This window comes from Alnus glutinosa, chromosome 11 (genome assembly GCF_958979055.1).
Source record: "Alnus glutinosa chromosome 11, dhAlnGlut1.1, whole genome shotgun sequence".
NCBI classification, from domain to species: domain Eukaryota; kingdom Viridiplantae; phylum Streptophyta; class Magnoliopsida; order Fagales; family Betulaceae; genus Alnus; species Alnus glutinosa.
This window is the reverse complement of record NC_084896.1, coordinates 11312004-11327472: the sequence shown is the minus strand read 5'-3', so window position 1 is coordinate 11327472 and position 15469 is coordinate 11312004. Positions and strand designations below refer to the sequence as shown.

The window sequence follows — 15469 nt, the reverse complement described above, 5'->3', positions numbered from 1 at the left end:
CTATTCTTTATCTTAAAACATTATTAGTGTGTATTTCGTGGACATAATTGTCTTTCTTGATAATTATTTTATTCATTCTATTTTCTTGGGCATTACAGAAACGTTGTTGACTCATTCGAACGAGATCAATGTTTGTTTATCTTGGCCATTTTTTTCCCGTGCTTCATTCCAACTGACATGTGGAAGATGCTGTTTTCATTCGAACCAGAATTAGTTTTGTTCGAACCAAGTGCTCGAGCTTCAATTTTTCCTAAGTTTTAAGGTTACATTTCAACTCCCAATTGATCAAATGCATGTGAGCCTAATTGTGCTCAGTCTAATTTAAATAAGTTAACTATGTAAATTTATTATTTTTTGAATTTTGAATTTCTTATAATCTTAATTTTGATTCAATCATAATTTTTACTACCACCTAAAGAGGTACCTTAAAAGTGAGAGAGTTGTCTATCAATTTTTCTCGGTCAATTGGGTCAGAATGGTTAACCAAGGTAGACGTACCCTTCTCGTTCAACCGTACAAAGAGGCCATGATAAAAAGGCAATATAAATCCAGTTACGGAACTCGCTAGTCTCTACCACTTTTTGTCTTCACGCGGCCCCAGATAAAAGAACAAGTTACCTCTTTCCTTCACATTCACTGATACACATTTTTTTTTTTCTTTCTCTCTCTCTTTTCCGGTACACTTTCCCCGTAGCTCAAGTTCTTGTTCTAGCTAACGTATATATATAAAGGGTTGTTGTTCTAGCTCAAGACTAGAACTAGATTATGTGTTCCAAGTTCAATTCTTGAAAACCCAAACAAGAAGAAAAACCAAAAAAGAAAGAAAGATGCTATTGAACTCCCCAATGACCCAGCTGAAAGAATCTCCAGCTGCACCCTTTGCTTCGTTGATTCATCATAATAGGGACTTTTGCAAGTTTGGGTATTCTGCAAGGAGTTTTTCAGAGCATAACCACCGGTTCAAGCTTGTTGGGCAGTCTTTGGGAGATAAATGGAAGCTGAGTGACATAAATGCTAGTGAGTCTTTCCTCTATGTTACGTTTAAAAGTTTTTTTCTTTTTTTTTTTTAGTTTCTTTATTCTTCCCTTCTGGATTATATTATTTGATGAAGCCAATCAATCAGTTTTTCTTGTAAGCAAGAATAACAATATTAAACCAAGCAGAACGTCAGCAAAAGTCTACCAATAAAAGGAAAAAAAAAAACCTTTTAGTGCCTTTGAAAGCGTCCTCTATTGCTGCGCACAATTTTTTATTTATTTATTTATTTATTTTTCTCTCTTTGTACTTTTTTTTTTTTTTTTTGTTGAATAATAATAATTTTTATTGAAGAAAGAGGAAAATCCTCGTACACGAAGAGTATAGAAGAAATACTATACCATCATAGTTTGCTGAGCGCTTAGAGAAGCTTTTAGAAGATTTCTTGAGGTGTCTTAAAAGAAGAATTCAAGTATCGCTTGATGGATTGGAGTAAAGTTTACTCACCACATCATGCTGGAGGCTTGGGGTTGAGAAGGATAAGTCTTTTTGATCAGGCCCTTCTATGTAAATGGCTGTGGAGATATGCAATGGAAATAAATAACCTTCTTAGGCTTGTGGTGGAACAAAAATGTCGTGGCAGGGAGGTTGGACTCCTAAGGTGCCTCATGGTATAGGTGTTAGACCACGAGATGTTCAGCAGAATATATTGGCAGAAACAGGTTTGGAGTAGGATTTGTCTAGAATAGTCTTTGTAGGAGTCAATAAGGTTTGATGAGCAGTACCAGTTGGTTGTTTAGAAAAGTTCTTATAAGACTAAATAATCTTTTATGAGCAATAGTTTAGTTGCAGTAGGATTAGGATTAGGAGATAGTTTTGAAGTAGAAGTTTGGTTTCGTTTACTATAAAGAGTAGAAAATTGAGATAAAATAGGCAGAGAGAGTATTTTGTAACCAATTTGTGGTATTCTCCCGCCTTAAGTGGAGTTAGTTCAGTTATTTTCAGTGTGCAATTATCAGTTGTCTATTGGTAGGCTTGTAAAAGAGTATTTGTCAAGGTTGGAAGGTTTATTTAGATTTCTAACTTTCAGGTGGGAGATGGTAGGTTTGTCATTTCTGGATGTGTTAGTAGCGGGAAGTTGCAAGCCATTTTCTGTACTCTGTAGTTTTTCTAGACACAAGGATGCGGTGGTGGTAGCTTCTTACCTGGAAGGGGCTATTGGTAACATTATTTGAAGCCACCTGCACATTATAGAGTTCAATATCAGATGTTTCCTCTCATAAGATGGGTCATTTCTTGATTTTATCGATTGTTTTGATGCTTAATATTAGTTTTTCAATTTGTTGGTGGTATCCCCTTAGCATCTTTTTAGTGAACATAATTATCAGAAAAACACAGCGCGTTTTAACGGTTTTATAGCTCCACTTGAGACTGTGTGCTCACATGGTTTAAAGTTTAAGTTGCACAAATAAATTATATTTTCTTCAGTATAGGAATATTTAAAAAACCAAAACATGATTTTACTGGCCTTCTATCAGGTAGAGGTGCCAAAACAAACCATTTAGGTGGTTAGTGAGAAATGGAAAAGACATTTATGGTTTAGACTCACACTACTTACCATAAATTATGAGAGTGACTGTTGATAGGGAATTATTAGGCATGGGATAGACTCCTGATCTTGTGATGCCTCATCCTGTCAACTAAGGGATCTGCTTCTTCTGTTGGCAATAAATATCCATATGTAGTTATATGCACTTGTTTTAGGGCCATTGGTTGAACCAGTCACAAGTATATTCTTTTGGAGAGATCTTGGAAGGGAGGCTTTCTGAAGTGTGGCATGTAATCAGTTGCTTATGTTTTCCTTGTGATTCTGTTCTGTCTATATATATAAATAAACTTTTAGGCAATTATATATGTACGTGATTATATATTTTCATTAAGAAAGTTGGAGAAAACTCTTCTTTCTGAGGAAATAATATGGAGACAGAAATCTAGAGCTTTGTGGTTGAAGGAGGGGGACAAGAACACAAAATTTTTCCACAGGTTGGCCAACTCGCGTCGCAAGTTTAATCAAGTGGACTCTCTAAGCATAAATGGTGAAATCTCCAGAAATCCAAGGGAGATTCAGGAGCATATAGTTCATTTTTATAAAAAATTGTATGTTGAGAATTGTTCTTGGCGGCCAAGGGTCGAGGGCCTTTCTTTTCTTTCAATTGATGAAGATGAAAGTAGTTGGCTAGAAAGAGAATTTGAGGAGAAGGAGGTATGGGATGTCATCAGAGATTTTAACGGAGATAAGGTACCGGGCCCCGATGGCTTCACTATGGCTTTTTTTCAGAAGTGTTGGGATATTCTAAAACACGACATTATGGCTGTTTTTGCAGATTTTCACTCTCGAGGCAAATTTGAAAAGAGCTTCAATGCTACTTTTGTCTTTCTGATTCCAAAGAAGAATGATGTCTTGGATGTGAGAGACTTTCGGCCTATCAGTCTTATTGGGGGAATTTACAAGATTATTTCCAAAGTCCTTGCGAACAGGTTTAAATCAGTTTTGGGTAAGATTATTTCAAACACCCAAAACGCGTTCATAGGTGGTCGACAAATCTTGGATTCAGTGCTTATTGCTAATGAATGTGTGGATAGTCAAATTCGTTCGGGGGATTCTGGGTTGCTGTGTAAGTTGGATTTGGAAAAGGCCTATGATCATGTGAATTGGGACTTCTTGCTTTACCTACTAGAACGTTGTGGCTTTGGGGGGAAATGGAGGGCTTGGATTCGTTTTTGTATCTCTACGGTGAGATTCTCCATCCTTGTCAATGGAACTCCGTCGGGTTTCTTTACCAGCTCTCGCGGGTTGCGACAAAGTGATCCTCTGTCACCTTTATTATTTGTGGTGGTTATGGAGGCTTTGAGCCGGATGCTGGTTGCTGCGTTGGAGCAGGGTTCGATGACAGGTTTTGCAGTGGGACATAGAGAGTCAGAGGCAATAGTAGTGAATCATTTATTGTTTGCTGATGATACGTTGATCTTTTGTGGGGCGCAAGAAGAACAAATTCGACATCTGAGGTGCATCTTTCTTTGCTTTGAGGCAGCATCGGGATTAAGGATCAATCTAGGAAAATCGGAAATTGTTCCTATTGGTGAGGTGGAGGATGTTGAAGGGTTGGCTCAGCTTTTGGGTTGTCGGGTAGGTTCTTTGCCTATGACTTACTTGGGTATGCCTTTGGGTGCCTCTTACAAGTCCGTTTCTACTTGGAAAGGGGTGGTTGAGAAAATGGAAAGGAAGTTGGCTAGATGGAAGCGTATGTATTTGTCAAAGGGCGGGCGGTTGACTCTTATTAAGAGCACGCTGTCCAATCTCCCCACGTATCTCTTGTCGTTGTTCCCTATTCCCTTGAGGGTGGCTAATCGTCATGAAAAAATCCAGAGGGATTTCCAATGGGGTGGTATAGGGGATGAGGCCAAATTTCATTTAGTAAAATGGAACAGGATTTGTACTCTGTTGCATTCAGGTGGGTTGGGAGTTCACAACCTCACCCAGTTTAATCAAGCTCTTTTGGGTAAATGGTTGTGGAGATATGGTAGGGAGAGAGAGGCTTTATGGCGTTTGGTGATTGACGCCAAATTTGGGAGCCTAAAGGGGGGTGGTGTTCTATTGAGGTGTCGGGTTCCTATGGAGTGGGGGTTTGGAAATATGTCAGGAAAGGATGGGAGAAGTTTTGCAGTTATATTCAGTTTGTGGTAGGGGATGGGTCACATATCAGTTTCTGGCATGATTGGTGGTGTGGGGAGAGATCTTTGAAGCACTGTTATCCAGTTCTGTATAGTATTGTGAGGAACAAAGCTACAATGGTGGTGGATAATTTGGCTGTTCAGAATGGAAATATTCATTGGAATGTTCTCTTTACGCGGCAATTCCAGGACTGGGAGATGGAGATGGTGCTTTCTTTCTTCGAGAGGTTGTACTCCACTTTGATTCGACAAGGAGAGGGTGACAAGTTAGTTTGGAACCTTTCTACTGGAGGTTTTTTTGAAGTAAGGTCATATTATGAAGTGCTTAGTAGGAAAGAAGGCCCATCATTCCCGTGGAAGAATAAATGGTGTGCTAAGGCTCCGACAAGGGTGGCGTTCTTTGTATGGTCAGCATCTTTAGGAAAAATATTGACCCATGACAATCTGCGAAAGAGGAATATTGTGGTTATTGAGTGGTGTTGTATGTGTAAAAAGAAGGGGGAGTCTATTGATCATCTGTTACTTCATTGCGACGCCGCCCGTGAGCTTTGGAGTTTTATGTTTTCTTTATTTGGAGTTGAGTGGGTCATGCCACAAACGGTGTTGGATTTGTTGACTACATGGGGTGCGTTTTTTGGGCATGGCCTAGCTAAAAAAGTTTGGCGGTTAGTTCCTCATTGTGTTTTGTGGAGCATTTGGCGGGAGCGGAATGCGAGGCTTTTTGAAGATGTCGAGACTGTAATGGTAGTGTTAAAGAAGCGTGTTCTTAACACACTATATCTTTGGATAGCGTCCCATCTTTGCCACCTAGGTGTTTCTACTTTTGTAGACTTTCTAAATTTATTAGCTGTTCCTCCCGTTTAGGGGCACTCTTGTATACTTCCCGTGTATTAGGGTTGCGCCCCTCTGCGCTTTTTATTGAATTTGAAATTACTTATAAAAAAAAAAAATATTTTCATGAAGATAAGATTTGATAGGGACTGTATTGGAGAAGTAAGGCTGTATTTGCTTCTTGATTTTTGGAGAAATATCTTTTACTCCTTGGCTTGCTTTGGAGGTAGTCGCTTTCCTTGGAAAAGTGTTTGGTGCACTCAGGGTCCTTCAAGGGCTGCCTTTTTTACGTGGTCCGCGGTTTTTGGGAAGATCCTTACCTTGGACAATCTCAGTAAGTGTATGTTATCGTGATAAACATATGGTATATGTGTAAGAAGACTGGGGAGTTCGTGGATCATTTTCTTCTTCATTGCGATGTGACTTCTGCTTTGTGGATTACTCTCTTTAGTCGTTTTGGGATGTCTTGGTTATGCCTAGATGGGTTATCGACTTCCTTGCTTGTTGGTGGTCCTCTAGAAGGCTAATGAGTGCTGCGGTGTAGAAAATGACGCCTATTTGCCTCTTTTGGTGTTTATGGAGGGAAAGGAACAATAGGAGCTTTGAGGATTTGGAAAGTACATTGGAGGAGATTTTATCCTTGTTTTACTTTACGTTGTACTTTTAGACTATAGCTTATGACCCTTTGTCGTTTAGTTTTGATGACTTTCTTGCTCACTCCTAGTGTACTAAGGGGCGCCTTACGCTTTTTAATGAGATTGGTTTCCTACTTATAATTTTTATTTTTATTTTTGGAGAAATATAACATGAGGTCTCACTTTGGTGCAAAAAGATTTCCTGGCCTGCAAGGAACCAAGGACTATCTAATCATGTTTCAGAGAGTGAAAATCCACTTATTATCAAGCTGTTTTCTTCTTAATTTGGTTGCCGGAGACGGCCACATTAATAAGATTGTTTGTGAAGAAAAAAAAAAGTTATTGTAAGGTGTGAATCTCCAAGACCTTTTTTTTTGATAGGTAAACAAATTGCATTAAAAAAGCGTAAAGGCGCCCCTAAGCATTCAAGCTCGTTTGGAATGTAGTTGTGAAGAGCTGCTCTCATTCAGGGTCTGAACAGGAATTTTCCCCTTTATAACATCCTGTCTTGGACTCTTGGATATTATTTGGACTATGGTTTCGTTCTCTTCTTCTCTTGTTGTGTGAACCTACTCTGAAAGAGATCTCTTTTTTTTTTTTTTTTATTATTTTTTTTTTTCCCATTACTTTGTACTTGCTCCTTTCTCGTACTATTTTCATTTGTTATGGAGAAAGGAAAAAATGCTATTACACCGAGAAGAGATAGGTAACAATAATTCTTGGTGCTAAAAGACCTCAATTTTGGCATATGTGGATAATTTAACCATCTGATGCAAATTGATAACGTTTCTAAGCTGACCCCTAATGTAAGTCTAGTCTGTTGGAATCTTATTTGTCCCACTACTGATTGTTCTTGGAATAGTCACTTTATTCATCTACTTGACAATTTTAGTTCGTTATATTATTAAGTTTCAGAGTCTTATCGCTATGATGTTGTCACCAGCTTTCTCAAGCCAATAAATGATAAAAACCAGAGGAAAGCTTATTTTTTTATTGCTGAACTTCTCTTCATTGATTGTCTAGGTAAGAAGTTGGCCTACTAGCATCGACAATAAAATGGGTTCAAATTGTTAGTTTCTGGTTTGAACTTTTTTGTTCTCTCTCTCTCTCTCTCTCTCTCTCTCTCTCTCTCATGGGACAATATATTCATCATCAAGCAGTACTTGTGGAACTTGGAAACTTATATGTTTTACTTATTAAATGCATGGCAGGATAATACTTATAAAATAAAATAAAATATGGCAGGATAATAAGAAAGGGAAAGCAGTTTATATGTATCTTTCCTCGTCTGTTGGGGTATTTTCTGACTGTGGAACCTTTTCTAGTTTCATTGGTTGATCCTTTCTCTTTGAAAATCAAAAAATCCTTTTGCTTGCTTATATTGAAAGAGAGAAAAATTGATGAACTGCTTTTATTTATCTCTGATGTTTTCAAATTGAAAAATATGCATCCATCCCCTGCTTAGCTTTGAGGTATGAGTCTCACTGGCTGTCTTGCTTCTTTTGATATAATCTTGCATCCATCAATTATATGTGGGTGTTTAGTATTGAATGAAATAGGAGGAATTTCTATATATCAAGTAATGGAACAACATATTGGGTTTGCGATTTGGAAAGACACTGCAAATTTGGTCATCTGGGATAAGTTACAGATACATCTGTGTTAGAGGGGATTGAAGTAGAGGTCTCTATCAGTGTGCCTTATAATTCTTCTTCTTCCTTTTTTTTTTTTTTTTTTTTTTTTTTTTTTTTTTTTCACTTTATTTAGAAAATTTCATAATATATCTAATCGGGTTGCTGTCTTTCAGACTGTGTTCAGTTCTGGTATTTACACAACAATTTATTTCTTGACAGATACAGTGCAAGAAAGATTAAACTTATGGCTATTGAAGACCCAAAACTTTTTGAATGAAGTGACTTCTCCACTTGTAAAACCTGGTCAAAGTAGAAAGCCTGATCCTGGAAATGCTTTTGATCCTCAAGATATGGGGGACATATTTGTGGCAGAACAGACCATTCATAGCACGACACCAAATGGGATTCTCTCTTTAGCTGCTATTGTATCAATTGAGCAATTTAGCAGGTTAATATTTTAATTTGAAGTTTCTTATGTGGGTGTCTCCTATGTTATTTGTTCTTTAGTTGTAAAATGATGAACTATGATAGTACGACACTCGTAACATTTTTACCTTTTACTTTACATGAAACATGGAACTTATATTAAGAGAGGGAAAGAAAGACAAAAAGAAGGAAGTGTTATTCCCTGCAAACTAGAGTGTAACAATGAATTAAAAGAAAAAAAATGCATGAAGAAGGAAAGTAATATATTTCCATCCTGTTAGCTAAGAACTCCCCCTCCGACGAATATATGATAAACTTAATTTGATTGCGAGAAAAGAACATAAAACTCATGTTCACAATTTTCATACATGATTGCTAGGATTAAACAAGTATACAAGAGAAGTTAAATGACAACTTTCCGACCCTTGGAACTCATTCTGATAAAGTTATATGGATGACTTCATTGCATGGAATTGTATCAAGTTAAATGAAATTACTGTGCTTTATCTAAGTTTGTTGTACATAATGTCACAATTTAGGGAAAATGCTAGTCATATTTGGGTTATACCCCAAAAAGACAAGTCGAAATTACAATTGGAATTTCTTGGAATCACTTATAAAGTTCAGTTTAATCTAGCATACAACCAATGTGGGACTTAGCACATGCCTACATTCACAATCCACACAATTAATATGGGACTTAACATACACTTTCATAATTCAGAGTATCATACTAACCCTTACTCAAACCTCTGACGTCCTCGTCAGGTCCATATCAAGTTGTAGTGTCTCAGTGCCATATGATATTACTCGGTTAGTTCTGATATCATTTATTACGACACTAGGAAAGAGATTACTATATTTGCGCTATTGACAAAAGGACTAGTTGAAGCTCATTGGAATCATTTATAAGGTACAATTTCAATTAGTACAAAACCAATGTGAGACTTTGCATATGCACACCTTCAAATCCATATAGTCAGTGTATGACTTAGTCGTAACTCATTTCACAATCTGGGATATTACATGTAAAACATTTCACCAAGACTTCAAATTATGACTCGATTGAAATAACAAGGCATTATATATATGTATAATAGTTTTCACATAAATGAGCACATATTATCGCACTTTCCACACTTGATTTCCAAAAATACCCCTCACACCCATATACTAACTGTTTCACTAGAGCTCCCATCATTAATTCAATGCTCTTGGTTACTGTTGCTTGGGTTTTGGGATTGTGGGAGCTCCCTGTGTATACGACCTCTGTATTTAGGGGCGCTTTACGCTTTAATTACATTACTTATAAAAAAAAAAATTAATTCAATGCTCTTGGCCTCTCCTACTAAATGATATGTCCCCTAAATCATTGTGTCCCTTCATTGGCGAATCTAACCTATTCCTTACACCATGAAAGAATATAACTTGTCTCCATAGTCTCATATCATCATAGTTATCAGTTTCCTTTTGCACTCTCCCTCTCTCTCTCTCTCACCCAAAATCTTTGTATACTATACTAATTTTGTGTGTTGGAGAATCTTGTTACTATTGCCAGATTTCTCCTCTAAGGAGGTTTCAAGAATTGCAAGATTGATTGCCTTGAACCTAAGCACGACACATGGGTGACATCTTGTAGAGCAATTGAGTTGACTCATGGCGTTTCTCGTGGAAATGTTTGGGCATGAGTGATGGTTCTCGTTTGTATTGACACATGATTTTAGTGTTGCAACCAAGTAATTCATCTTCCCATACGATATTCTTTTGGGATTGAGACCTGGGCCAGAAGGGTGAGATCTCCAACATGACATTGTTTTTGCTGTCACAAATGTTCATTACAATCTCTATTAACAGCTACTACTTTAAGCAAGTGGAGCCGGGCAAAGTCATTGATGAGGATGACTGTATGACAAAGAGGGCGAAGTGGGTGAGGGTAGACTGGGCTTCCTAGTCTGACTACCTAGGTTTTGTATCTATGGTTGAAGGGTTCTATTTCAATCCAATTTGCTGAGGCCAAGATAGGGAGAATAAAACATTGCTGAAATGATAATAACAAAGAGGGAGCAAAAGATGTGTCAAGGAACACATCGTTGATGGGTAGTGGTGAAGATATATGATTCCTTAGCATTGCATTCTATTCACTGAAGTCTAAGCTCTTTAATTACCTACCGCATTAGTATGTTGTTCATTTGTGACTTGATGGTTACATGATCAATTGTTGGTTGGGTTTTGAGGTTCTTTTTTCAATTGGTCTAATAAAGGAATCGTGATTTAACTCTCTGAAGTTAATATATGCAGGATGAATGGATTGACTGGGCAGAAAATGCAGAAAATATTTAAAGCACTTGTTCCTGAATCTCTACATAATGATGCCCGTTATTTGGTCGAGTATTGCTGCTTTAGGTTCTTGTCACGGGATAGTTCTGATATTCATCCTTCTCTCAAGGTTTGTGAATTGTGATACTTAATCCAAATTAATTTCTTATCTCACTCTTTGTTGTATGTTCGTTGATTGGCTCAGATAGGCTTGTATTTATATTTTTGAATACTTATTTACGTTATTTATCTTTAGGGCTAAAGAAAAATTTATGGATCAACCATGATCTTGCAAGTCTGATTGGCATATTTTTTTTTTTAATCACCAAGTAGATCTGATAGTGACCAACCAACCTTTCATTTATTTGCTACGATTGCACCAACCTAGCCAAAATAGAGTCTAAGTAATGGCATTTTAATTGCATTGCCTTGTTCATGTCCTTGTTTATTGTCCAAGTAGTTATTTAATGTCTATCTTTACACCAGTGATGAGTGGGTATTAGGTTCTGTTCTTAAACAGTTTGTTTTTGACTGATCCCAGAGTCGTTGCATTCCTTTTCTAGTTTCCTTGCTTCAACTTTGTACTTTTTTTTTTGATGAATAATAATAATTTTTATTGATGAAAGAGGAAAATCTTCGTACACGAAGAGTATACAAGAAAGCAAGAGCACCAAAGAACTAGTTGCTATACAAGAGAAACAAGAGCACCAAGAACTAGCTGCTGTTACAATCTAGAAAACGAATCAGATCTACCAAATTCCCTGAAGAGAAGTTAGGAACATGAGCAAGGGCCCAATTCAGAAGAGATCTTAGGAATGAGGATTTAAGAAGTAGCACATTGGACTCACTATTCTCAAAGATCCGATGGTTTCTTTCTCTCCAAATGCTCTACATTAAGAGGGCGAGAATAACTTTCCAGATAGCTTCTCTAGGATGTTCATGCCCAAGGAGTTTTCAACAATGGAGCAGTTGAGGCACGTTATCAGGAGTGACCCAAGAGACCCCAAAGCTGATAAGCACTAAGTGCCAGATATCAACAGAAAACTCACGATGGAGGAGAAGATGATTAATAATTTCCTCATCCTTCTTACGAAGGTAATATTGATTAATCAGCTAAAACCCCTGCCTTCTAAGATTGTTCACCGTGAGGATTCTACCCAAAGCTGTGGCCCATAAGAAAAAAACAATGCGCGGAGGGGCCTTCGCCTTCCAAATGCTTTTCCAAGGGAATGAACCAGGCTCTTCATTGCTAGGAGAAGTTAACATAGTGTGGTAGCTTTTTGCTGCAAAACCATGCCGGCTCAAAGGAGTCCACACTATGCTATCCATAGCTCCCGAAAGTGGGTTCAAAGAGTATAAAAGAGAGAAAAGAGTCCAGAGATTGAATTTCCCAATCATGAACATCTCAAATGAAATTAAGATTCCAAAGGGTGTGTGGACTGGAGCGATCCACGTACTTTGAAACCAAAGCCTCCTTGTTATGAGCTAAGGAAAAGAGTTCAGGAAAAGAACACTTTAGAGCACTATCATCGCATCAAATATCATGCCAGAAACGGATGCGAAGGCCATCCCCAACCTAATAGGAAATATAATTGGAAAAGGCTCCCCAATTTTTCTTGATATACCTCCAGAGACTAACCCCATAAGAACCTTACACTTCCTTAGAGCACCACCCTCCTCTCTAGATCCCATACTTTGAAGCAATCACTTGCCTCCATAAATAATCTTGTTCATTCTCGAACCTCCAAAGCCATTCACCGAGCAGGGTTTTGTTGAATAGAGTAAGGTTTTGACACCTAATCCCCCTCTTGCAATTGTGGAGCAAATAGTCTTCCAGTTTACCAAATGTAAATTGTGTTCCCCGCTTGGACTGTCCCAAAGAAAATCTCTTTGAATATGCTCAAGTCTTTTGGCTATGCCAGCTGGTAGGGGGAAGAGAGAGAAAATAAGTGGGAATACTTGAAAGCGTATTCTTGATGAGAGTAAGGCGTCCCCCCTTGGACAAGTAAATATTCTTCCAACTCTCCAGCTTTTTTTTCCATTTTCTCAATCACTCCATCCCAAATGGTTTTAGATTTGAAGGGTGCACCAAGAGGAAGACCCAAGTAACGCAACGGAAGAGAAGAGATATTGCAACTGAAAGAGTACGCTTGGAGATCAAATCTGTAGTAGTCAGTTTCAAAACTATTTAGAATGCAATTATATAAAATTTTCCGCTCTGTCCTATAAATGGACAAATGTAAGCTTAGCTACCATGGTTCCTCCAGATTGATGACAGTTTGAAATAGCATCATCAAGAGAAGCAAATTCAGTCCTTAGAATAACACTTTCTCCATTGGAAGATTCAGCCCATAATTATGGCTTTGGGGAGTGGTAAGAATGTGTTTTGCTCCACTTGCTAAGCCTTACAAACTGGAGGAAGAATGATAGATTGTGACTTATGGGCTCTAATACAGAATGCCCTATTTGGGAGCTCAAGGCTTGTTGATGGTTGCTACATAGGTCTTAATTGTACAAAGATTTCCCAAATATGTTGAAGTTGGTGAGATTAAGTGATGGTGATGTGGCATAGAAGGGAGTAGAATTACTTGATTTTTAATAAATCACTTATTGAAGAATTGTTGACATGTAAGTGTTAATAACCACCAGGCCTTACTGCTTAAGCTTATGGGAAATGGGAAATCTAATAGTATTGTTACTGTTAACTGTCTACATGATTTTAAAAAAAATTGGTAAGAATTGGACCCTAAAAGGATTGAGTAGCAGACTCCATTCTTTTTTGATAAGTAATTTAATCTCAACCTTGGTACATAGGAAGTACACAAGAAAATCCCCTATTCAGTAAAAAAAGAAGAAATGTTTTAAAAGTTAGAAAAAAAAAGAAAAAAACAAACTATTATGAACTACTATCTACGTGTAAAGGGAGTTGAATTTAATCTTTTTCAGCTCCATCATCGAAGTCTCTCTATCTTCAAAGCTCCGTGCATTCCGGTCTCTTCAATTGCACAACATTAAACATAAAGGAGCCAACCTCCAAACTTCCAAAATGTCATGACGCCCCACCTGACCTCCCAAACTCATCAACAACTCTCTCATCCTTCTATGTCAAACAAATTACATAACAAGCTCCATAGATCTCTTGCTACTTCACAATGAAGAAGAAGGTGACCGATAGACTCCCTACCTTCTTGCACATACAACACCAATCCATCACAATGATATTCCACTTCCTTAATACTCCCCACTTTTTATTGGGAAGCAATGTTGCGCATCCAAAGAAAAAAGGTAGGAGGGAGTTGTTGAATATGAAAAGATCCATTAACTACGACGATGCAAGCGCGTCCTCTTGGCGTTAGAAAGACAAAGCTCACATGATGTAGTGTTGAGTGCTCCATGTAGGTTTTGGGTTTGAGGGATCTAGGTCCTTGTGGGTTTGTTGGGTTTCTTTTTGTGGGTTGGTTTGGTTGTTCTTGTGTCTACTTCCTGTGTACTTAGAGGCGCTTTGCGCTTTTTGCTTTTTTTTAATAAAATTTTATTATTTATAAAAAAAAAATGATGTTCCGCTTCCTCAGGTTATCCAACATCAATATTTTCTCTAATGTCGCCATCCACATAAAGAACATCACTTTTGAAGGAGCCTTAACTCTCCAAATACTCTTATAAGGAAATCGGGAACCCGTAGATATGGTTAACACATGATAGAACGACTTTACTTCAAACTTGTGTCTCTTGGAAGGGATCTAACATATTCTATCCACATTTCCTTGTCTTACTCCGAGAGAATACAATATCTCGAAGAAAGAGGAGACTAACTCCATCTCCCAATCCTGTACAAGTATAGTAAAAATTATGTTCAAAATGAATACTTCCATTTTGGTACCGCATGAGATCCGCCGTACACGCGTCCTTATAACGTGCAATACTAAACAATTTTGGAGGAGTGCAGTTGCTTAGAGGAGGATGAAAGGGTTCGAAAGATAGATATACCAAGAGAGCTAGAGAAAACTCTTCTATTTGAGGAAATGAATTGGAGATAGAAATCACGAGCTTTGCGGCTGAAGGAGGGGGACAAGAACACAAATGTTTTTCACAGGATGGCCAACTCACATCGTAAATTCAATCATGTGGACTCTTTGAATATAAATGATGCAACATCCAAGAATCCTGTGGAGATCCAGGAGCATATAGTCCATTATTACAACAAACTGTATTTTGAGCAATGTTCTTGGTGGCCAAGTGATGGTCTATCTTTCCTATCCGTTGATGCGGATGATAGTATTTGGTTAGAAAGAGAGTTTGGGGAGAAGGAGGTGTGGAATGTGATCAGGGATTTGAATGGAGATAAGGCGCCGGGTCCAGACAGCTTCACAATGGTTTTCTTTCAGAAGTGTTGGGACATTTTAAAAAATGATCTTATGGCTGTTTTTGCAGAATTTCATAATTGAGGTAAGTTTAAAAAGAGTCTTAATGCTACTTTTGTTTCTCTGATTCCAAAGAAGACTTGTGCCATGGATGTGAAAGATTTTTGCCCTATTAGTTTGGTGGGGGGATGTATAAGATTATTTTCAAGGTTCTTGTGAATAGGTTTAAGTCAGTATTGGGCAAGATTATCTCCAATGCTCAAAATGTGTTTATTGGTGGTCGACAAATCTTGGATTTAGTGCTTATTGCTAATGAATGCTTGGATAGTCAAATTCGATCGGGGGAATCTAGGCTGCTGTGTAAGTTGGATTTGTAAAAGGCATATGATCATGTTAATTGGGACTTCTTGCTCTATTTGCTACATCGTTGTGGTTTTGGGGAGAAATGGAGGGCTTGTATATGATTTTGTATTTCTATGGTGAGACTTCCTATTCTTGTGAATGGAACCTTATCGGGTTTTTTTAATAACACTCGTGGGTTGCGACAAGGGAATCCACT

General features: G+C 37.8%; 1 protein-coding gene across 6 annotated transcripts in view; it reads left to right on the top strand.

The window, feature by feature from the left end:
- The first annotated feature begins 645 nt into the window (after nucleotides 1-645).
- The window catches only part of LOC133882031 (uncharacterized), a 69190-nt gene continuing 54366 nt past the window's right edge, over nucleotides 646-15469 (top strand). Inside the window, exons 1-4 of one of the 6 annotated variants that reach the window (XM_062321123.1) lie at nucleotides 7344-7856; nucleotides 8027-8255; nucleotides 9792-10023; nucleotides 10532-10679. In XM_062321123.1, the coding sequence (XP_062177107.1) occupies nucleotides 10533-10679 (147 nt within the window). In that variant the 5' untranslated portion in view covers nucleotides 7344-7856; nucleotides 8027-8255; nucleotides 9792-10023; nucleotide 10532. Of the gene's footprint in view, nucleotides 1018-7343; nucleotides 7857-8026; nucleotides 8256-9791; nucleotides 10024-10531; nucleotides 10680-15469 lie in introns of those variants that run through there. The other 5 variants (XM_062321121.1, XM_062321117.1, XM_062321116.1 and 2 more) reach the window with 5 other exon arrangements.